Source organism: Necator americanus, chromosome I, assembly GCF_031761385.1.
Source record: "Necator americanus strain Aroian chromosome I, whole genome shotgun sequence".
Classification (NCBI taxonomy): domain Eukaryota; kingdom Metazoa; phylum Nematoda; class Chromadorea; order Rhabditida; family Ancylostomatidae; genus Necator; species Necator americanus.
The window spans coordinates 18,537,382-18,558,894 of record NC_087371.1 but is presented as its reverse complement, the minus strand read 5'-3'; the positions used below and the strand labels follow the sequence as shown (position 1 = coordinate 18,558,894).

The 21,513-nt window shown below is 44.6% G+C and overlaps 9 protein-coding genes across 11 annotated transcripts; 6 read left to right on the top strand and 3 right to left on the bottom strand.

The window, feature by feature from the left end:
* Window positions 1-40: 40 nt before the first annotated feature.
* RB195_006103 (uncharacterized protein) lies at window positions 41-757 on the top strand (the record flags this gene model as incomplete). The annotated part of the gene is made up of 1 exon (XM_064178983.1): window positions 41-757. One exon carries the CDS (start codon window positions 41-43, stop codon window positions 755-757), a length of 717 nt encoding a protein of 238 aa, XP_064035976.1.
* Window positions 758-879: 122 nt separating this feature from the next.
* RB195_006102 (uncharacterized protein) lies at window positions 880-3,365 on the top strand (the record flags this gene model as incomplete). 3 transcript variants are annotated; one of them, XM_064178979.1, is made up of 5 exons in its annotated part: window positions 880-958; window positions 1,016-1,506; window positions 2,296-2,404; window positions 2,789-2,910; window positions 3,162-3,365. In XM_064178979.1, the coding sequence occupies 5 exons, from the start codon at window positions 880-882 to the stop codon at window positions 3,363-3,365; spliced, it is 1,005 nt and encodes a 334-aa protein (XP_064035973.1). The 3 variants fall into 3 exon arrangements, with proteins under 3 accessions (XP_064035973.1, XP_064035975.1, XP_064035974.1); XM_064178980.1 differs by lacking the exons at window positions 880-958; window positions 1,016-1,506 and adding an exon at window positions 2,633-2,739 and having other exon boundaries at window positions 2,387-2,404; window positions 2,805-2,910; XM_064178981.1 differs by lacking the exons at window positions 2,296-2,404; window positions 2,789-2,910; window positions 3,162-3,365 and having other exon boundaries at window positions 1,016-1,605.
* Window positions 3,366-4,241: 876 nt separating this feature from the next.
* On the bottom strand, window positions 4,242-4,613 carry RB195_006101 (uncharacterized protein; the record flags this gene model as incomplete). The annotated part of the gene is made up of 1 exon (XM_064178978.1): window positions 4,242-4,613. One exon carries the CDS (start codon window positions 4,611-4,613, stop codon window positions 4,242-4,244), a length of 372 nt encoding a protein of 123 aa, XP_064035972.1.
* A 184-nt stretch (window positions 4,614-4,797) lies between these two features.
* RB195_006100 (uncharacterized protein) lies at window positions 4,798-5,181 on the top strand (the record flags this gene model as incomplete). The annotated part of the gene is made up of 1 exon (XM_064178977.1): window positions 4,798-5,181. One exon carries the CDS (start codon window positions 4,798-4,800, stop codon window positions 5,179-5,181), a length of 384 nt encoding a protein of 127 aa, XP_064035971.1.
* Window positions 5,182-9,910: 4,729 nt separating this feature from the next.
* RB195_006099 (uncharacterized protein) lies at window positions 9,911-10,222 on the top strand (the record flags this gene model as incomplete). Its single annotated transcript, XM_064178976.1, has 1 exon — window positions 9,911-10,222. One exon carries the CDS (start codon window positions 9,911-9,913, stop codon window positions 10,220-10,222), a length of 312 nt encoding a protein of 103 aa, XP_064035970.1.
* A 4,274-nt stretch (window positions 10,223-14,496) lies between these two features.
* Window positions 14,497-14,868, bottom strand: RB195_006098 (uncharacterized protein; the record flags this gene model as incomplete). The annotated part of the gene is made up of 1 exon (XM_064178975.1): window positions 14,497-14,868. The coding sequence occupies one exon, from the start codon at window positions 14,866-14,868 to the stop codon at window positions 14,497-14,499; it is 372 nt and encodes a 123-aa protein (XP_064035969.1).
* Window positions 14,869-15,052: 184 nt separating this feature from the next.
* RB195_006097 (uncharacterized protein) lies at window positions 15,053-15,436 on the top strand (the record flags this gene model as incomplete). The annotated part of the gene is made up of 1 exon (XM_064178974.1): window positions 15,053-15,436. One exon carries the CDS (start codon window positions 15,053-15,055, stop codon window positions 15,434-15,436), a length of 384 nt encoding a protein of 127 aa, XP_064035968.1.
* Window positions 15,437-16,525: 1,089 nt separating this feature from the next.
* RB195_006096 (uncharacterized protein) lies at window positions 16,526-17,192 on the top strand (the record flags this gene model as incomplete). Its single annotated transcript, XM_064178973.1, has 3 exons — window positions 16,526-16,590; window positions 16,669-16,699; window positions 16,770-17,192. 3 exons carry the CDS (start codon window positions 16,526-16,528, stop codon window positions 17,190-17,192), a joined length of 519 nt encoding a protein of 172 aa, XP_064035967.1.
* RB195_006095 (uncharacterized protein) lies at window positions 16,701-17,524 on the bottom strand (the record flags this gene model as incomplete). The annotated part of the gene is made up of 2 exons (XM_064178972.1): window positions 16,701-17,187; window positions 17,469-17,524. The coding sequence occupies 2 exons, from the start codon at window positions 17,522-17,524 to the stop codon at window positions 16,701-16,703; spliced, it is 543 nt and encodes a 180-aa protein (XP_064035966.1).
* Window positions 17,525-21,513: the final 3,989 nt, after the last annotated feature.

Here is a 21,513-nt window from a genome sequence, read left to right as displayed (position 1 = left end):
GAGAGGCTCTCCGAGTTCATCATGACGACTAAGACCATCCATGGGAACTCGCAATACCAGAAGCCCTCCTCTCTACGCTGGACGTGGGAGTCACCCGGTGGAGGGTACCGTAATGGACCACATCATCGTCAATAAAAGGTTCTGCCTGACGGACGTGGTTGTCGTACCAAAATTCTATATGGGATCGGACCATCGCCTCCTTCGAGCAAGATTTTTCTTCACAAGGAGAGCAGAGAAAGCCGCCACGTTCAGAGAGAGAGAGAGAGATCCCCAGACTATCATCAACTGGGATCTCTTCGCTACGCTAGCCGGCTTTTGGGAAGATTCCGTAATGGACAACATCGACGAGGAATCTGACCGGCTCGTTGAACACCTTCACGACTGCGCGAAGAAGGCTGAAAGTTTTAAAACCACCAAGAGACGCCTGTCTCTTGAAACTCTTGAGCTGATACGCCTGCGTGGAGCAGCACGAGCCGCAGGGAACCAAGAACTCACGTCCGAGCTCGCAAAGCTTTGCAGAGATGCGATAAAGGAAGACCTTAAAGAGAGAAGAGCAGAAGTGCTGGTGGATGCTGCAGAGGCGGTAAAAAGCATCCGCTATGCCTGTCGAGACATCGCCAGTCGCAAGACAAAGATGACTATTCTCCGGAACCCGAAGGGACAACCATTGCACCGAGAAGGGAAATGGAGAAAATCATCTGCAGTTTCTACTCTGATTTCTTCGACAACCATGTCCACTTGTCTCCTCACCATCTGAGGGAAGACGGACAAGTCATTCCAGGACAGCCATGCGAGCAAGCAGGGTTTCGAAAAGGATTCAGCACGATCGACCACATTCACACTGTTTCGAAGCTCATCGAGGTATCACGAGAGTACAAGATGCCGCTCTGTCTCACCTTCATCGACTTGAAGAAGGCCTTCGACTCAGTTGAGATGGAAAGCGGTCGTGGAAGCCTTGGTCAACCAAGGTGTCCTCACTCAGTACATACATAAATTTCACCCAAAATATTCACAGCCACCCTCGAGAACGCAATACGAAAGTTGGAATGGGACGACATGGGAGTGAAGGTTGATGGTCGACAGCTACACCATTTGCGCTTTGCTGATGACGTCGTACTGGTAACACCTAGTATCAGCCAAGCGGAACGAATGCTGACCGAATTCGACGAAACATGTGGATGCATCGGTCTTCAGCTGAATCTACAAAAGACGATGTTCATGCGGAACGGATGGGTCTCAGATGCCCCGTTCACGCTCAACGGAACGAACATATCCGAATGCACCAGCTACGCTTATCTGTGTCGGGAACTGAACATGATGAAGGACTTGACCCCCGAGCTGGGCAGGAGGAGACGAGCGGCTTGGGGAGCGTACAAGAGCATCGAGGATGTAATGAAGAAGACCAGGAACACCTTGCTCCGTGCTCACCTCTTCAACACCACCGTACTTCCTGCTTTGACCTATGCTTCGGAAACCTGGGCATTTCGCAAGCAGGAAGAAAACGCGGTGAGCGTCATTGAACGCGCAATTGAGATAGTGATGCTAGGAGTATCCCGTTTCACGCAAGTGAGGGACGGGATTCGAAGTTCTCTCCTACGTCAGTGATCGAAGATTAGAGACGCCACCGCGTTTGCCAAGGAAAGTAAAATAAGGTGGGCCGGACACGTGATACGCTTTAATGACAACCGTTGGACCAGAGCCATGAGCGACTGGGTTCCCCGCGATATTAAGCGCACTACAGGAAGACCGCCGACTCGATGGTCGGATTTCTTCACGAAGTCCTTCAAAGAAAAATATGATGCTCTTCGTGTCCCACGCGAAAGGAGGAACCACTGGGCTACTCTGGCACGCGATCGGGACAAATGGAAGGATTACTCGCGCCCGCTCGACCAGTTCGAAGATCAACGGGAGTCAAGGTGATCAAGGTGATACGGTTGATATCAAAATGCCACGGCGGTGGATATGGGCCTCGTCCACTCACGTTTAGGGCGAAGGCAAGTTCAAACACCTCAATTTTTGCAATCGTTCGTTATCGGAAATCGTTTGAGGTTTACGAACGTGTAACTGGCCTATACAATGAATTGCGGTGGCTAGCCGATGTGTCAACTCAGTGTTCTCATCCCTCGGACATGTCTGGTACCAATTTATCGACCCCGGAGGGATGAAGGGCTTGGTGATCACTAGGGCAAACCGAAACCGATCGAACCTCCGATCGATCGTGCAGGAAGCGGAGCCTCTAACCGCTACACTACACCTGCCACTGAGTTTCAGTTTACTTGAATGTTTTCCTTCCAGAAAGGCTTTCTAGTCGGCAAACCGGACTATTACATCGTGCAGAAGCAACCAGTTCCGCTAGACTCATGTGCTTTCTGTGACGCAACATCGAATGACTCGAATAGCTCAAGTAATAATTTTATAGGAATTTCTATTCGATTTCTTCGTAATATTGTGTTATTTCAACCTTTCGATGAAGGGAACATTTTAGAATCGCTCGAATCTGCGTTCGTGATCATTCACCTTACGCAGTATTATCAAGTCCTTTCTATTTATACATTAAAGGCAACAAATAAATATGAGAAGGTTGATGCTTTTGAACACCGACTCATACTATTATCGCAGCTTTGGTCTTCAGAAACTATGGATTGAAAAATTACAAGAATCAGTCGAAAACTACGAACGCATCCAACACAAAGATGTGCTGAAGAGCACACTGCTGCTATCCAGCTTGAATTTGAGGAGGTAATGCTCTGCTGGTGAATTCAATAACTGGAGAAGAAATCTTTTTTAGGTGCTTCTTCTCGCAGCTTCTGCTCAAAGGAGATGGAGAGAAAGGAAAAGATACGGAAACGGACCGCAAAAAGTGAAGCGATACCAGGAAAAGCAAAGAAAAGACATGAAATGAATCTCAATGTGCATGGAGGAATTATGTGACAAAAACTACTTAGCGTGCCTTTGCTTCTTTCATTACTAGCGGGGTACTGTAGCAACAATGGGCTGAGCAAAGGCCGCAGCCTCGTTTTCGAGTTTGCTATACATTAAAAAAACAGCAACCAGAAATAGAAGGAAGTTGAGGATGCAAAAAGCTGAAAGAGTCAGCTGTGCTAGCTGGCTAGATCTCTTTACTTTCGCCTTTACTTCTTTACTTTCGAAAGTGTTCTCAGGTGCGCAGGCGTCACCGTACCATGACATTACTGCAACGACACAAGAAACATCAAGCAACCGTTACGTTCAATCAGGACCACCTGCTGATATTGCGCAAAAGAGGGTCAGGTGCCATCGTCCCTGCGCACAAACACCGGCGAATAAGTATAGCCAGTAAGGGAATGTTGGAATTAGAGCTGAGAATTGTCTTAGCACAAGGATAACTTACAAGAAGAAGATAACACGATTCGAACGATTTCTGAACTATGGTTTGAACAAAGAGACGACTGTGTGGATCCTCCCTCTACACAGAATCAGAACATACTTCTCCTTCTAGAGATCATGGACATTTTACTTTAGAAGTGAATAACACAATTGGACTACCTTATTGTTTAAACACACATAAATGTTATCAGTTACTCGTACGAAAAACAGGACTTTCCAAACTAGAAACAGAGATAATTGCTATGAAATTCTTTGCAGTCGGCATTGTTTTAGCTTGGCATTTGCACTGACTTTTTCCCTGCTATTTCACCTTCAGACCCCCTAAGGTGGACAGCTGGTGCCATTCCTAAAGAAAGAACGTGTGCACAAATCACCAAGCTGTTTTCAATGCTGTTACCGAGAATCCGCATGGCTGTACTAGTAGCACTAAAGGTGTACGTATAGGTACGATTTCATACGTAGACATACATTTGCTCCCTGTGGGCTCTTGTTACGCCAACGAAGAGAGAACCCTCATTTACATTTAAACATTCAAAGAGAACATTTAAGTAGTGAGTTTTAGAAAACGAAAAAAAAGAAAAAGTTTAAAGAGAGAAAACGACCTCCTAAAATAAGGACTGAGGTGATTATTATGAGATTAGATTCTTTTATTGTTAATGCTTCGCACACAACAGTTTTTTTTTTCATTTCCTACTACGATTTACATCTCGCACAATATTATATCATAACTTTTCAGCGTTTTCAAAACATTAATTTGCTCATCCGAATATTTTCAAAACAAAGAGATTTATTCATAACAGACTGTACATTCGAAATCAATTGTGGCCCTAAAGAGGGCCGTTGGGTTAGAATGGAGTGCGCCAGCGGCAAGTGATTTACTTGCTGGAGGTGTACTTGGTGACGGCCTTGGTGCCCTCGGACACGGCGTGCTTGGCGAGCTCTCCGGGGAGGATCAGACGGACTGCGGTCTGGATTTCGCGGGATGAGATCGTCGATCGCTTGTTGTAGTGAGCGAGTTTCGACGCCTCAACAGCGATGCGCTCGAAGACGTCGTTCACGAACGAGTTCATGATCGACATCGCCTTCGACGAGACTCCGGTGTCGGGGTGGACCTGCTTGAGCACACGGTAGATGTAGACCGAGTAGCTCTCCTTTCTGCGGTGTCTCTTCTTCTTGTCTCCGGTGCGACTGGCCTTTTGGGTCTTCGCGGCTTTCTTAGCTCCCTTGGCAGATGGCTTTGGTGGCATGACGACGAGGTTCACTGGGTGGTCAGTGGTGAGGAACCACTCGCCAGCGCCTTCCTTTATACACCATCTGCGTCCGCGATCCGCCCCCAGCTGCGCGGGGCGGAGTTCCGCACAATGTCTATATAAACAGCGCCGACGCGGTTATTCTACCCGTGAGTGTATCTCGCAGTTCTCAATCGTCGCTATGTCTGGACGTGGAAAAGGAGGCAAAGCCAAGAGCGGAGGAAAGGCCAAATCGCGTTCTTCGCGAGCTGGACTTCAGTTCCCCGTCGGTCGTCTGCACCGCATGCTCCGCAAGGGCAACTACGCTGGACGCATCGGAGGAGGAGCGCCCGTCTACCTGGCCGCTGTTCTCGAATACCTCGCCGCTGAGGTGCTCGAGTTGGCCGGCAACGCTGCCCGTGACAACAAGAAGAGCAGAATCAACCCTCGCCATCTCCAGCTCGCCGTCCGCAACGACGAGGAGCTGAACAAGCTGCTTTCTGGTGTGACCATTGCTCAGGGAGGAGTTCTGCCCAACATCCAGGCTGTCCTTCTGCCCAAGAAATCCGCTGGAGACAAGGAATAAATGCCTTGTGTTGCACTCGTGTGCCAATTCTAACCCAACGGCCCTCTTTAGGGCCACAATTACTAGCGAATACATGAGTCTATTAAACGCTTTCTCAATGAATGTTGTGAGGTTGTACAGCGGTGGTAGGATTCAACAGCAAAGTTGGCCTGCTTCGCTAAAAATGTTACTTATAAATCCTAGCACTACAGACATTAGTAATTGCACACTTTCAACTATCCCAGGAATGATCCATTCTGGTCGGATGCCAGCTATTCAATGTTTTCTTAGTGAATGTACTTCTTATAAATATTTCCGAAATTCAAGTGCCAAGGAACTGCTATAAAGAAAGACCAGTTGATCCACTATCTAGCACCGAATTTTTTTGATACACGAGCAACAAGTATGCGAATCTTTTTTGTAACAAAAGTGCAGGTCAGAACCGCAACAACATTGAATTCCGTTGTGGTTGTGGTCGACCTTCCATTGAAGCAAATGTTCGTTAGCGTAGGGCGCTAAGCAGCCTTACCTGCGACGTAGTACTATCAATGCTATTCAACGTTGCTCTTTCGAGTTCTTCAAAATCAGAGTTGAGCCCTCATTTCTTCCAAACCCTACTGACAAATTTTTGCCACAAGTTTGCCGTTAGAACGCAAGTTTTTCCTTAGAGCTGACAAATGCCGTTCTGCGCGTATGTACTTCTCAGTTCAAACAATTAAATGGAGCAAAACATCGGACAAATATGTGGTTCTGCCAGCAATTATCAGTGTCCAGTGGCGAAGTGATTTCAAATACGCTATATGTTTTTTTTTTTTCTCAACGATCGACGATTGCACAAAGACATACTTCACTCTCCGTCTTCCAAGCACGAGATGACGTGGACCTTGCCGTTTCGCTTATTTAAAAAAGAATGTCAAAGCATTGCAGGTCAAGATCTGAATTTTTAGGCAAATCTCGGAAAAGTCAGCTTAACTCTAGAACTGCGAATTCCGAACCATGCAGGTTGATCTCAGTAAAAGAGGGGAAGAAATTCGATTGATGCATCGGCGAAGAGTGGCCGAACCAGAGTTCTTTTGCCAACAAACGAGACGAAAATCAGCACGATTCGAGGACATTTGAAGAATTCAAGTGTTTTGAACTCCTTAGTATAAACAGCGGTATAAACTCTGATTAACGTCTACGACAACACTCTCCTCGTACTGTTATAGTACACCATTCATTCCTGATAAAGGGAAGAAAGTAAACAGAGGTGGATAGCAAAACGAGGATAAAGTCACTGGCGTATCAATCCACTTCGGATGCGCCAACGCATGCGCAGTTACTGGTATTCGTAATCGTTGAGGTTTTTAAACGCGTGTTGGCCTATACAATGACTTGCGGAGGGCTGACTCACTTCTAATTCTTGCAGTACCGTCTACCTCGTACTAATCCGAGCAAATATACCTGGAGGATATTTTTGGCTAGTAGCCAATGTGGAATGGGGAGCGGCCTACCGGTAACATCTTCGACAATCTGACTGCCTTCTAGTTAGTCTTTCTTTATTATCTTAACACGTCTTTTAATCTTCTCGCCTAATGATAATCATTTTTTGGATCCATTTATACACTAATTGCAGTATTTACAGATGTACCACGATCTTTCCGCCCTTTCTCCTGAGGAGAGCTTCACGCGTTTTAAAGAATTTAACTCCGAACCAAGACCTTCAGCGGAGTGGCTGGCAAAGAAAAAATAGTTGAGAGACGCATGGCTCACTTCTCCACCTAAGACGACGACGACAGCTGCACCCTCGGATCAATCGTCTACACTTCTTTTCGCAGCACTCGGATTTCTTGTTTTGATTACGCTCTTCGCGGTACTGGTAAGGGTTTTTTTCCCAGCAAACACTTTTTTCCAGTCTATTTGTGAGCCTTTTGAAATTCGGTGTTTTCTGCTATTAACATTATTCCTGCTCAGACTTGCGCTGTGAGACGAAGACGGCAAAAGAATCGTGACCTTGAACTCCAGTAACATGTGGAGCTAATCGAGCAGTCTCTCCGCTCGAGGTCCTTGCTGCTCGAAATAGAAGATTAAAAGCATTTGTTGGATTTATTATGTATGTAAAGTCCAATAAACATCTTTCTGTGTTGTCTTCTCATTGCACTGTTCCACATCTCCATACGAGCTACCTGGAACACATATTATTACAGAAATTCTACAGAAAATAAAACACAATATTCTAACCGTGTCTAGATCAGTCCATCGAAAGGTTGAATGCTTTTCTACTTCGATTATTATTCTTGATCTTCTTCTACCTGGCACGTCACGCGGCATTTTGAACATATAATTAACATGACTGTATAATTTTTAGTTATTATTTATTCTATTAATATCGCCGTATTACAATATATATTTTGTTTTACTTGTAGCATTACTATTTTTAAAATAATTTATTATTTATTTATTATATCGTGTTATTTTAATTCATTTATTAGGCGCTTATTTGTTTTTCTAATTCTTTTTATTATATCCAATTTTTGATTGCTATGTGGGCAGCTATACTAGTAGGAACGAGATGAGAGGGTCGTTTTCAGGAAGATCTGCGAGGGAGGGGGTTATTTTTAGGAGGGATTTTTCCCAATTATACCCTGACCCTGGTTACACGTTCGTAAACCTCAAACGATTCTGAAATGAAGTGAACGTGGTGACACATCCCAAGCTGATTGATTAACGTCAGAAACTCCAACGTTATCCTTTAATTTTGTGTGAATTCATTTCTTTATGTTGGCTGTGAACTTTTCTATACGTTTTTGCTTCAAATTATGGCGCAACTTTGGTGTTTCTGCTGATCTATTCGATAACATAAGATAAGGACTTCAAAAGCGGACTTGTGGAAGGCCTATCGCCTTCATTCTTTTTGTTTTTCTTTTTCTGTATGCATAATGGAAATGTTTTAGTCTTCAGTTTTGAACAACAAATACGTCCTCTATCCATTTATGTCGCTGTGTCTGGAAAACAGTCAGGATTCGACCACTGTATGTCGACTTACGCTCTCCTCTAAGACGCGCCGTCTGCTCTCCGATAGCTAAACAAGGGACTGTAGTGGGGTCAAAACTCGAATGACTGCCATCGCTCGGAGTGAAGACCCCACCTGAGGTGCGAAGAGGTTCTGACTGGTTATTCGTGCGTAAATATCGGCACCACCTATGGCAAGCCGCTCGTACTGCTTCCGGACAAAATTAACAACCTAACAACCTGTTCAGAATTATTGTCCTCCAACAAAAGACTGTTGGAGGACATTAATTCTGACAATGTCGTGAAATCTCTTTGATGTGATTGCTTTGAGTTATGGATTCATTGCTTCAATTCTACGCTTCCACGTTGATCCCATTTTGATGGTTGCTTCTGCACCAATTGTTTCCTGCAACTACTTTACAAGAACCACATCTGAACTATGACGAACACCGAACTGACACGTCACATTCATATAGGTCTTAAAGCTGACTGTCCAGGTCCAAAAACCCCAAATTTATGCGTTCTAGACAGATTTTGGTGCACATCAGCAAGCATCCTCGAAGGGAAAGTCAGCCAGACTTCTAGCAAAGATCTGGTGAAGAAGCAGGCATGGAGAGGAATTCTAGCTAAACAGCATACTATGAACACTCAAATTAATGGATGACCCCTCGACGGGTACTGCTGGAGCAGAACAAAAAGTTGGATTTAAATTCATCGGCAGCATTGTCCAGTTGAGCTCTTATTCATCAAAAATCCCAGCGCAAAAATCCAAGGAAAGCTTCAAGTGAAGCCAATGAGTGACAGATTTCTGGTACATTCGAAATTTATTTTTCATTTTCATTTCATTTCATCAGAATTTCAATAAAGTAATGGAAAGAGACGTGCTTAGCGGCTGTTTTCCCCTACCTTCAATAACGGCTTCGCGATAAATGTGTGAAAATCAACGAGAGTTGTCTAAAAATCCCTAAACACGAACGGCCATAACTGAGGGTCGAAGAGGGTTGAGTGATAACATCACTAGAGTCGGAGCACATGGTGTTCGGACTCCAGTGATATTGTTTCGAGGTCGAAATCAATTAACGGTAATTTGAATGGATTGAGGGAATCGAGTATTGGTGCAGGCACTGTCATGCACTAGTTTCTGATTTCTGAGTTTCTGACTAGCTTTCCAGAAGATTCGGGTCCATGGATGTCATGCTCCACTGAAGCAAAGGTGAGGAAAAGAAAGAAAAAGTTGAACGATTTGCCAATCGAGACGCTCTTAGCGACAAGAGAATACTGGACCAGAATAGCCTCTGTGAAGTTGTTGGTCGGCATTTACCGTTTCAACGAACCGCTTCTCCTTTAAAGGTTCAATCTAGATGAGGAAAATACATGGTAGTGATGGTGTTTAGAATGAAATATTCGAATTTTTCCACAGGAAATTCCTCCCTAAAGGTGCATGTCCTTGAACCTAGCGCAAGGAGAGACTGACATTCACAAAACCACCAAAGGAAACAAAACGGTTAAAAATTAGTGGTGAGGACAGGATAGGAGCTAGGAACAAGCTATACACTAATTTCTGAGCGTTTTTGAAAATCTTCCAAGTGAAACCATTCTTTCTTCTCCACTCTGCCTGCCTACCACTGTTGTCTACGCAAGCTGTTGCGAGGCGTGGCGTAGAGAGGACGGGGGCGCAGCGGGGTGACCCGGGCGGAGCGTATAAAAGCGCCCATCGCGGTCATTTGGCATCTCACTTGTGAGTGCAATCGTCGTCGCAATGTCTGGACGTGGAAAAGGAGGCAAAGGACTCGGCAAAGGAGGAGCGAAGCGCCATCGCAAAGTGCTTCGTGACAACATCCAAGGAATCACGAAGCCGGCCATCCGTCGTCTCGCTCGTCGTGGTGGTGTGAAGCGCATCTCCGGCCTCATCTACGAGGAGACCCGTGGAGTGCTGAAGGTGTTCCTCGAGAACGTGATCCGTGATGCCGTCACCTACTGCGAGCACGCTAAGAGAAAGACCGTCACCGCCATGGACGTCGTCTACGCCCTCAAGCGCCAAGGACGTACCCTCTACGGTTTCGGAGGATAAGAAGCCCTCACCGAGAGACAATCCCAACAAATCTAACCCAACGGCCCTCTTTAGGGCCACAAGTGAAGTTTTCTCGAATACGATGTTGTGAGTTGGACGTGATTGAATAAAAGAACGTGTTCATCCCTCGTTGTGTTGATCATTCATCTGCAAAGACAAAGCAAAGGTGCGATTCAGAATACTTGTGGTGACTACTCTTTAGAACACGGCAGTAAGAGTTGATCCAACCACATACTAACCTACATTATTCCTAATCTTGTCGCATTTTATTTATTTAATAATTGAGGGGCAACTATTCGTTCCTAAAAAAATAGCTCATGAATTTCGAATTCGACGAAGCTCTCTTCAAAGAAGTGACCAATCTGGTTGGCTAAAATTTATTCGTGCACACACCAGTGCAAAGATGTGGCTTGGTTTGTTTTATTGGACTGATGTTTCATTGGATTTGTGGAAGGCAAGTGGGAATGACCTGGTTTTGCAATTTAGTTATTCCTTGACCGACAGACGAAATGTTAGAAAGGAGGCCTACGACGTTGAGTTCCTTCTCATCAACATAGTTTCGTCACAAACCCACTCCTCTGCAAACCGTCTCACATACAAGCGACTGACGGCCACCGGCTATCAATCTGTAAAGCACTATCCCATGGAAACCAGGGCTTCCTTGAACGACGTTACACTAGCAATATTAATATTTTCACAGGCGAGCGGTCATAAACTCGGTATCGCGGCAGTTGTTCATCTGTTCTCTGACCTCTCATTCCACACATGACGCTACCGACAGATCGGCGAAGATGTACAACACTGTTTCGGCGCTAAATTTGAATGGGGCCGAGGTGCCCTACCGAGCACTCGCCAATTAGATCAAAATTACAGAGCGGTCAATTTGTAGCCGCAGATTTGTGCCCTGATTCATGTTTTACTGTCCTAAACCACCCTGTGCACAGTAACATAGTGTAGACTCCATGAAGTTCCCCTCAGCTGATTTGAGGGATGTGATCAGGGTAGTGACAGACACAGTGCCCGAGATTTAGAATTTTAAAGACCAGCAGTGTTTTAACCAGTCCCTATTCCTTCCTTTTGCTCGGGACCTACATATGCAATATGGTAAGACATCGGCAACAAACAACTTTGGGTGATTTCTGCCTACAGTATAAACGAAGCAGCTGAAGACCGCAGAAATGCTGCTAGTCCCCAACAATTCACTCTGCTACTTGCTGACCTTTCGCTTCCAACACCACACAGCAGTTTGTGATGCCGTCCATGTTGCGTACGATGCTGGAAGTAGGTCATACCTCCCGCTGAGCCTTGCTTGTGCAGGGGAACGGCAAAAGGGTTCTGGCGGATTTCCTGGCAATGCCCCCGAGATATTACGTGTCCAGTGGACACACCCCGACGAGGTCACTGTCGTTCATGGAGACGCATACAACAGTTTTAGATGCTCTTGTGACCAAAGAGACGCAAAGAACAAATCAGTTGTACGGAAGTTACCGAGTAAATTAAAGAACAATGTAGTTACAAGTACATATAACTTTGTGTGTTGTTCTAAAAAGAGAATCGGAAGGGAATTTTGTGTTTGATATTACCTTCAAAAAGTCTAGGAATCTTATCAAATGAATCCTTTTTCTTGCAACAGGTCGGAGATCCTTCTGTCTGACAATAAATTAGGCTACAGAAAAATTTGATCGTCAGGATAATGATAATATTAATTCCCGTTACTTTTGAAAGCTAGTGTTTTCCGTTCTTAACGAAAATTATCATATCTGAAACTATTAGATCCATTTTTCTCTCATATTCCACGTAAGGGTTTTCGTAAGGGTTCCTGCTCCTATTGCAGTTACAAGTTCACCTTACACCACGACTTTAAAGCGAATGTGTGCGATTCTCAAAAAAAAAAAAAAAAGAAGAGGAAATTGTAGCTCGTGAATTGAGTCCTAGGCTGTGATGCAGCGGCAGGTAAGCAGAGTCAGCTACTTAAGTGCCAACGAAGATGAATCTCTTTAGGATACGTACCATTGCTAATTTCTCAGGCGGGAGGCAGGCTCGAAATTCCACCGGGATCCTCTTCACACGCACCCGCCTGTGTACATAAGTTGCACTTCATGGAGTAGGGATTTCTGAAGAAGATTCTGATTTCTGAATGTCCAGCTCTATGAAAAATGTCTAGAAAAGTCTTGCCTTTCCTCACGACAAATTTGTAGACGAAAACAAGTAGCACAAAGGCAGCATTTCTTAAGAAACATCTTAAGAAACTTCTTGATACAAAATTTAGCAAAATTTCACGTCAATACATCTGTTCTAGAATATTTTAGCTTTGCAACGCTTTTCTTATGAATAGTAAGAACAGAATACTACCTAGGGGTTAACCGTTATATTCTGTAGTTTTTTTTTTAAGAGTTTTGTAGCTGCTACAATACCACCTTCTAACACCAACGGACGCTGATAAGGGAGTACGCGCCGTCAAAAATGCATCACTTACACTGTGAAAGAGAATCTACTATTTTGAACACGAATTATCTTTGAAAAAAAACCTTTTTAGACGAATTTCTTGAGAGCAAACAGTGGTGATCATTCGAGTGTTTCATTTGAAACTATCCGCAGTCGTCGACGGGGCCGATCGGGTAGAAATGTGCACATTCGCTGCAAAGGATTTACTTGCAGTCTTGACTTTTGCCGAATACGTGCACCACTACTACTGCACACGCACTACTGCTGCAACTTGAATCTGTCTGGAGCTGTAGAATCACAAAAGAAATGTGGATTAAGCATGCCCAGTAAACAAAGGCGGCTTCAGGCTTCATTGATGTGCACCTTGTCACCATGAGAAAAACAATACTTCAAAACATACGGCGGCTTTAATTGATACCTCACGAAATGCCTCCAGATGTGCTCTCGCATCCATCACGTGATAGATGGTCATTAAAGGCCCTTGGCAAATCAATCTAACCTACTTACACCTACATATGCTTTGCAGCGCAGGAAAATGCCTCCAGGTGTGCCCTCACACCTGATACATAACGGAGAGCCTTTAATCGCACTTAGCGTTTCAATCAAACCGTCCCAGCACCTCAACGAACGTCCTCCCTGCGAATGCATTCGTTTGAAATTGGGCGCCAACCCAGCGTTTATCGTGTCGTTGTCGGAAGAACGGCCGATTGGAGTAGTACGCTCAAAGTCATAGTACTGTTCTGCTCAGATAAGTGTTCCTCCGGAGAGCTGATAAGAACGGTTGTAGTGCATGTTTTACAACCATTTTCTAGGTTATAATAAATCTATATGCGAATTTAACGCAAGTATAGAGATTATAAGCCTTGTGATTGCAGATTTCTTTTTTATTCATCTTGAGCACTGAGAGAAAAAACACTTTGAACGTAGATAGGGAGAAATTCTGTTCGTCACAGAGATCATTGCAGAACGATAAGAAGTTGCGGGAAGATTTTTGCGACTACCGGAACGAGGTCGACGAAGTCCCCAAGCAGAAACGGATTATTCACTTCATGGTATCTATGTCAATGTAGTTGCCAGATGATCTGGAGTTCAACCGGTTCCGAACTTCCTAATAGAGCATATGCATGAGAACATAGGATTGTTTCCTAACCTAGCGAAGCTAGTTCCTTTCCTGCACTTCTCGAATCAGGCAGGGTTATCCGAAAATAAAACAACATCTGAGGAGCAAGTTTAAAATCACATCCTGAAGTCATGATCTGCTACTATCTGAGTTACTTGCAAAAGTAGTGTCTAGAGTTATAGAGTATAGGAGAGGATAGTGGAGTGAATTCATAGGTTTTGATGTAAGAGCATGGTGCTGACTAGAAGATTCAGCAGAATCGTGGGGAGTTTTGAAAGTAATCCAAGTTCCGCAGTACAGGGATCAGCAGGATTGTTTCCACTATGAAACCGACAGTTGCAACAGACTTATACAATCAAATAAGCTTAATTTTCAATCCTCTTCTTATTTTCATAATGTAGCGAGCATCAGAAGATTTTAAACACAAGATAGAGAGCATTCAAACTCAGCTGCTTCCTTACATAGATCTTTGGGTTAGAAACGATTTATTCACTTTTTCGCGTTCATTTTATAAGTGAAGTTCTGCTGTACTCTTTTAATTATCGTATTAACAGTACAGCAACATCTCTATCGCTCGCGAGATCACGCAGTAAACGCTTCAATGTTATATTAGAACCACTTTTTATTATCCAGTGCGTAGCATTCGAAATCAATTGTGGCCCTAAAGAGGGCCGTTGGGTTAGAATGGAGTGCGCCAGCGGCAAGTGGTTTACTTGCTGGAGGTGTACTTGGTGACGGCCTTGGTGCCCTCGGACACGGCGTGCTTGGCGAGCTCTCCGGGGAGGATCAGGCGGACGGCGGTCTGGATTTCGCGGGATGAGATCGTCGATCGCTTGTTGTAGTGAGCGAGTTTCGACGCCTCAACAGCGATGCGCTCGAAGACGTCGTTCACGAACGAGTTCATGATCGACATCGCCTTCGACGAGACTCCGGTGTCGGGGTGGACCTGCTTGAGCACACGGTAGATGTAGACCGAGTAGCTCTCCTTTCTGCGGTGTCTCTTCTTCTTGTCTCCGGTGCGACTGGCCTTTTGGGTCTTCGCGGCTTTCTTAGCTCCCTTGGCAGATGGCTTTGGTGGCATGACGACGAGGTTCACTGGGTGGTCAGTGGTGAGGAACCACTCGCCAGCGCCTTCCTTTATACACCATCTGCGTCCGCGATCCGCCCCCAGCTGCGCGGGGCGGAGTTCCGCGCAATGTCTATATAAACAGCGCCGATGCGGGTATTCTACCCGTGAGTGTATCTCGCAGTTCTCAATCGTCGCTATGTCTGGACGTGGAAAAGGAGGCAAAGCCAAGAGCGGAGGAAAGGCCAAATCGCGTTCTTCGCGAGCTGGACTTCAGTTCCCCGTCGGTCGTCTGCACCGCATGCTCCGCAAGGGCAACTACGCTGGACGCATCGGAGGAGGAGCGCCCGTCTACTTGGCCGCTGTTCTCGAATACCTCGCCGCTGAGGTGCTCGAGTTGGCCGGCAACGCTGCCCGTGACAACAAGAAGAGCAGAATCAACCCTCGCCATCTCCAGCTCGCCGTTCGCAACGACGAGGAGCTCAACAAGCTGCTTTCCGGTGTGACCATTGCTCAGGGAGGAGTTCTGCCCAACATCCAGGCTGTCCTCCTGCCCAAGAAGTCCGCTGGAGACAAGGAATAAACGCCTTGTGTGCCAATTTTAACCCAACGGCCCTCTTTAGGGCCACAAATGCTACTCCGAATACCACAAAATAGTCCAGTCTTTTATCAATAAATGTTTTCTAATGTAAAAATTGAGCCATACTTTCCAGGAATACTTTTGAAATAGTAGGCTTGGCGTTGTGTGAATCTTCCTACGTCACAGTGGGACAATACGTTTACATTTACAAGATCATGGAGTGTTCTGGAACGCTGAGCCAGTGTTCGTAGTGGAACGGAAAGAGCCACACAGCGCTGTTGAATGTCATTATTGCAGCATGATTGCGTTTCCCAGAACACTGAAGTCATATATTATTGTCAAAATAACAGGTAGTAATTTTGAAAGCGGCTGCATACTTCAATTATCCATGAGTTTCCAGCTCAAGCTTAACCCCACGTTAATCTACGAGATGAGCATTCAATCAAAAACCGGCTTGAGATGCATCTTCCAAGTTCACGTAAGAATTTCTATCTAGGAGTACATTGAGGCTTGCGCATTTTCTGATGAATTCAGCGGTATTATATTCAGAGAAAACATCTCTGCTTTTGCTAATCTTCTCCTACGCACAAAGTCCCCTAAACTGTCGAAAATCATATTACTGTGAACCAAGTTAGCGCTCGCATATCACTCGCAAATCCGTCAAGAGTAAAAAAAACTTCACGGGATTACTTTCAAATGGAAATGAAAGTGCTGAGAATATGTTGAATCCCGAGTCCTACACCTACCAAATCATGCTATGCATAAGCTACAGTTGTGCAATAAAATCACAGATTTAAGGTAAAACGGAATACAAGGATAAAGGGACAGTGTCTGATGTCAATCAATCCATTTGGGATGCACCAACGGGTTCACTTCAACCCAGAATTATTTGAGGTTTACGGACGTGTGTCTAAGCCATAAAATGACTTGCGAGGGCCAACCGATGTCTCTCCCAGACCAGTTTGACATCAATTCGTCGAGCCCAGAGAGATGAAAGGCTTTGCTGAAAAGGCTTCCACACAGAGATTTGATATTTGCTTCTTTCTCTGAGCTTTGGACTAAAGATATTAAACTTTTGCAAATTAACAAAGAATGTACGATCTCCAAGAGCATGGAATTCTGAATTTGATGCTCCCACTTCGTCGTCGCGTGAAACTGTGAGGGCTTAGGATTGGATTTCGGCTGTGCTACAGCACCTAGATCTACGCTTGGTGTCTATCTTGGCATCGTCCAAGGTTACAGGGGCGAGAGCGAGCACAGGCGCAGGTCAGCCCCGCCCTCCCCCGGCGAGTTGCATAAAAGGGGAGTGTAGCGAGCGCATCTCACGTTCGCTCAGGACACTCAGCAATGGCTCGTACCAAGCAGACCGCTCGTAAATCCACCGGAGGAAAGGCTCCCCCGCAAGCAGCTGGCCACCAAGGCCGCCCGCAAGTCGGCCCCAGCCACAGGAGGAGTGAAGAAGCCTCATCGCTACCGCCCAGGAACTGTCGCCCTTCGTGAGATCCGTCGCTACCAGAAGTCGACCGAGCTGCTCATCCGCAAGCTGCCCTTCCAGCGCCTCGTCCGTGAGATCGCCCAGGACTTCAAGACCGACCTTCGCTTCCAGTCTTCCGCCGTGATGGCTCTCCAGGAGGCCGCCGAGGCTTACCTCGTCGGTCTCTTCGAGGACACCAACCTGTGCGCCATCCACGCCAAGCGTGTCACCATCATGCCCAAGGACATCCAGCTTGCTCGCCGTATCCGTGGAGAGCGTGCTTAAGTGCTGTGCTAACTACTTTTAACCCAACGGCCCTCTTTAGGGCCACAATAACAATTCGGCTGCTTTTCATCGTGTGCTTGTTGTTCTGAATAAAGAAATAATTTATCAGTTTCTACAGAGCTTCATTTTGAATGTGGTGGGGTTATAATGTGCTGCAAAAGAAGCGGTCCACTGTTTTGATTAAATTCCTATGCAGGTTTAGGTACGATGTCGTTGGATGCCGAAAATTGAAGTTGTTGATAGCAAAATACATAAGTACCTGAGCACTGTACTTACCCACTGGCGATCATATCCTGTGCCACTGGGGTGTTGAAAAGGATCGTGATGCGCATCAATAGTCCCGAAAATCCTAAGGAGAAATACTATGATGTGAGGTTATTTCAAGTTTGTTATCGTACCAGAAGCGAGAAAAATCATTACATGAAAGAAATGAGGAAAATGTTCATCTAAGAGTTCATTTGAATGAATTTCTAAATTTGGAGGGCAGTATTAGGACAAAATTCGCTCCTTCTCTCTCTTATTGCACTGCTACACTGTTTCATATGTCACTTAGTAATAAGTACATTGTTTTTTAAGTGCCGTGTGCAAGTTTATTTTCTGTGCGCATTACGAGTTTATTGCACGGAGAGCCGCAATTTGTAGCTTTGTTTTTTTTTGCTGAGCTATTTGATTCAATAACTTCGACCACTCTCACTATTTATTCCTCCCACACCTCCTTGTGACTGTGAAGTTCTCTGTACTCAGTCTGTAGTTAAGAGAACATCTACAGTGGTTGACGTCGTCTCCACGAACGACCGAAGCATCAATGCATGAATGTTTTTCCTCCGACATATCCATCGGGATGCTTGATGTCTCGGAAGGATTCGCAGAAAGATCTGTGAGAGTCTCTTTACCCCCCTCCCCATAATACCTAAGGAATCAAACAATTCTTCAATCAATTTATGGGGAGATTGTCGATGAACGTGAATGTATTGTTGCTGAAGTCGGAAAAATGTCCACTGCTCTGTTCAAACTCCTAAGCGAGTGTAGGAACGACGCCGATGACTGGCCGAAGCAGTTGATTCCAAAATACATGAAGGAGTTCAGCTATGGGTTTATAGGCAGATAATGGGCTGTACGAATTCCGACCGTTTCTAACAAGGTAAAGTCATACAGCCATGATCAGCGAATGATACCTGACGAATCCAAATGTGCTGAACTGGTGGGTGAAGAAGAGGCTGAGAGATGCTATGAAAATCATGAAGAGAAAGATTTGCGTTAAGGGCTGTGACGATACGTTGTTAATGCTCACGACTAGTTTTCAGAATACCATGCACTGATAATGTCAAAAATTGCTAATGAAGAGAAGAAATCAAAGAATTGGGTGAATAACAGAGAAAATAGATGGAAATAAAAAATTGCAACATTTCTATTATCTTCAATCTGTTTTTCTTCTAACTCTCAGAACTGTTTCTGACAGAAAACCGAAAAATGGAGTTCTGATGGACGAATATCATATCTCTCAGATTCTCAGCTGCCTTATGGAAGCAGTGGCCAATATGACTTTCCCAGAAAAGAAAACCTTTTTTCCCTATCTTCATAGAAAAAAATCCGACAAATGTCTGTATTTTGAGTAACATCTCTGCGAGTTAAGGAATGAAGATACCTTGAACGATAACATTTCACTTTAGTGCAAACTGCACAACATTATTATAGCAGCACTTTCTATTTGTTTTGAGCTCAATAGAGATTCAACCAAAACGAGGTTTTCTCGGTGAAAACGGTTCAACCTCAGCTTTCTCTGCCAAGCACACCCCTGGCACACTTCTGCTGTTGTGTCCAGATAATCTTTCCAGTTAACTCCGCTTTACGACCATCTGCGCTCTCCACGACGACGCTTTGTCTCCCGCTTGTCAACAGGGCAACGGTCCGTGTTGGCGCCAAAATTCGAACAGCTGCAGTCGGCCAGCATGCGCTCGCCAACTGCGAAGATGTTTCAGTTGATTGCTCTGACATAAATGTCACCTTTCCTACGGTGACACGTGTGACATACCGCTTCAAGGCACTATTAAGGACCGAGCAGATGAGTGCTAGAGGCAAAAAAGCCGGGTAGTGCTCTTCAGCTTTTCACACTTCCGCAGGAGCTTTCCTTACGGGTATTGTCTCCTACAACTGCTTCACCGGAGCTATCTCTGCACGGCGGTAAACGATAGACCGGAGTGACGTACTCGCTTGAGGCTTAGCTCTAAAGAGCTACTGGTCGAGGTCCAGAAGTAGCATCATTTATTGATGCTTTAAGGAATTGCTTTAAAGAATAAACGATAAAATGCTCGTAGTAGTCCTTCTTTGAACTATAGGATAGAAGCGAGATTTTGAAGTTGATGAGAAGGCAGAAGAAGGAAGGAAGTGAAGGGAGTGGGTAGAAATTGTTTGTTACGAAGCATTAAATTGTTGTAGGTCTTACTCGTATTTGTTTCCACTGTTCTAAATGTTTGTCTTCCCTGTTATTTGATGCTTTCTGGTACCTCAATAGCATAAAAAGGCTTGACACAGGAGCAGAATTCTAGAATGTGTTAACAAAGATTTTGGAAAACAGCATTCGCTGGTTCTCAAACGACGATATTTTTGTTTCTTGCCAATACTTTCCAACAAAACATAACGACTAGTACATTCTCACTGCTTAAATGGTTGTTTTAATTCTTAACAACTCTGTTTGTACTACCTCAAAACCGGATGCGAAAAAAACCGGGGGAAAAATCCTTGAATTCTGCCGACACAGTAAGAGCTGTCAGAATGCCAAGATTTTTTTTCGAGCGCGACCATCTCCATGATACGGACCAGCAGACAATAGCTTAAAAGCCGTCTAACATGTATGAGGAGCCGCAAATATTGCAGACACGCAGAAACCATCAAATACTGAATAGGCACAATGGATTTTCCTTCCTTTCGCATCTATCGCTCCAGCGCGAGGTTAATTTTTCTTCTGGTACGGTGTGTGTGTGTGTCAGTGCAGTGTTATGAAAAAAGACGTCTTTCTTCATAACACACCTCAATTTGACCCCTATTACAAATAGATTCGTCTGTGCAACCCCTATCGATTAGGTGTGATTAAAAAGGATAAAGGATAAAGTGACTGGCGTATCAGTCCACTTGGGATGCACCAACGCGTTTTACTGGAATTCTTAATCGTTGAGGTTTTGGAGCGCGTGTTGGCCTATACAATGACTTGCGGAGGCCAGCCGATGATCAAGTCAGTGTTTTTATCCTCCCAGACAAGTCTGGTACCAATTTATCGACCCTGGAGGGATGAAAGGCTTGGTTTGCACTAGGGCGCTTTCGAACCCTCGACGGTGTGGCTACAACGGACCTCTAACCGACTGCGCCACACCCGCCCTGGTGTGATTAGAACTCTTAAAATCTACCACTAAAATACTTTTTGAAAAAAAAATTACCTGCTGCAGCACATTAATAAGGCTGAGTTCGAGATAACCCCAAGATAGCCCCAAGAATATATAAATGTTTTTTGGCATGAATAGATTTCTCGAAAAGTAGTATGGTAATTACATATTTGTAATCTACATACTATTGCGAACAATTCGATATCTCTCACAGCTTTAATATCATAACTTTAGAGATGTTGAAAAACTGACTAAAATCACAAGTTTCAGCCCAAAAAGCAATCGATATTAGTAGCTTGGAGATTATTCTTTTACGAAATCTGCAAGAAAGCTACATATTGTAGGATGCCCTTTTCCTTCAATCTTCTAGCTCAACAAAATTTTCGGTTTTTCCTGCAGCTAAAGTTATAAATTCGGTGTTTTGCATTATCTATTGTATTTTTTTAGCAGCTCAAAACTCGTCAACAAATTAGATTTATGCGAAAGTCGAAAAAGACGCGGATCCGTTTCTTTTTTGTCTTCTGTCGAAGAATTGATGATTCTACTGTAAGTTCTAACCGCCAAAAGGAGACTAATTAGATTAGTCGCGAAACGGATAATAAATAAAATTTTCGCTGAAATATCTATCCAGGCAAACCGAGTGCACCCTTTCAAAAATTTGGAGCGTCATCCGGATGACCAATGGAGAAAGATTGAAAAATCGAAGAAAGGGAAATCAGATTGAAAAACGAATGACAGGACAGAAAGTTACGAGTTGTACACAGAGTCTAATAGATTTTCAAAAATCCTCGGAGATTTATTGGTATCACTATCGAAGGGAACTCTTCCCAACTTTCCAATTCCCTACCGCTGGACATTGCTATGCTGATGTGAAACACCCCGATGACCTCACAATATGGGGCGCAGAGGGGGTGACCCTGGCGGAGCGTATAAAAGCGACCGTC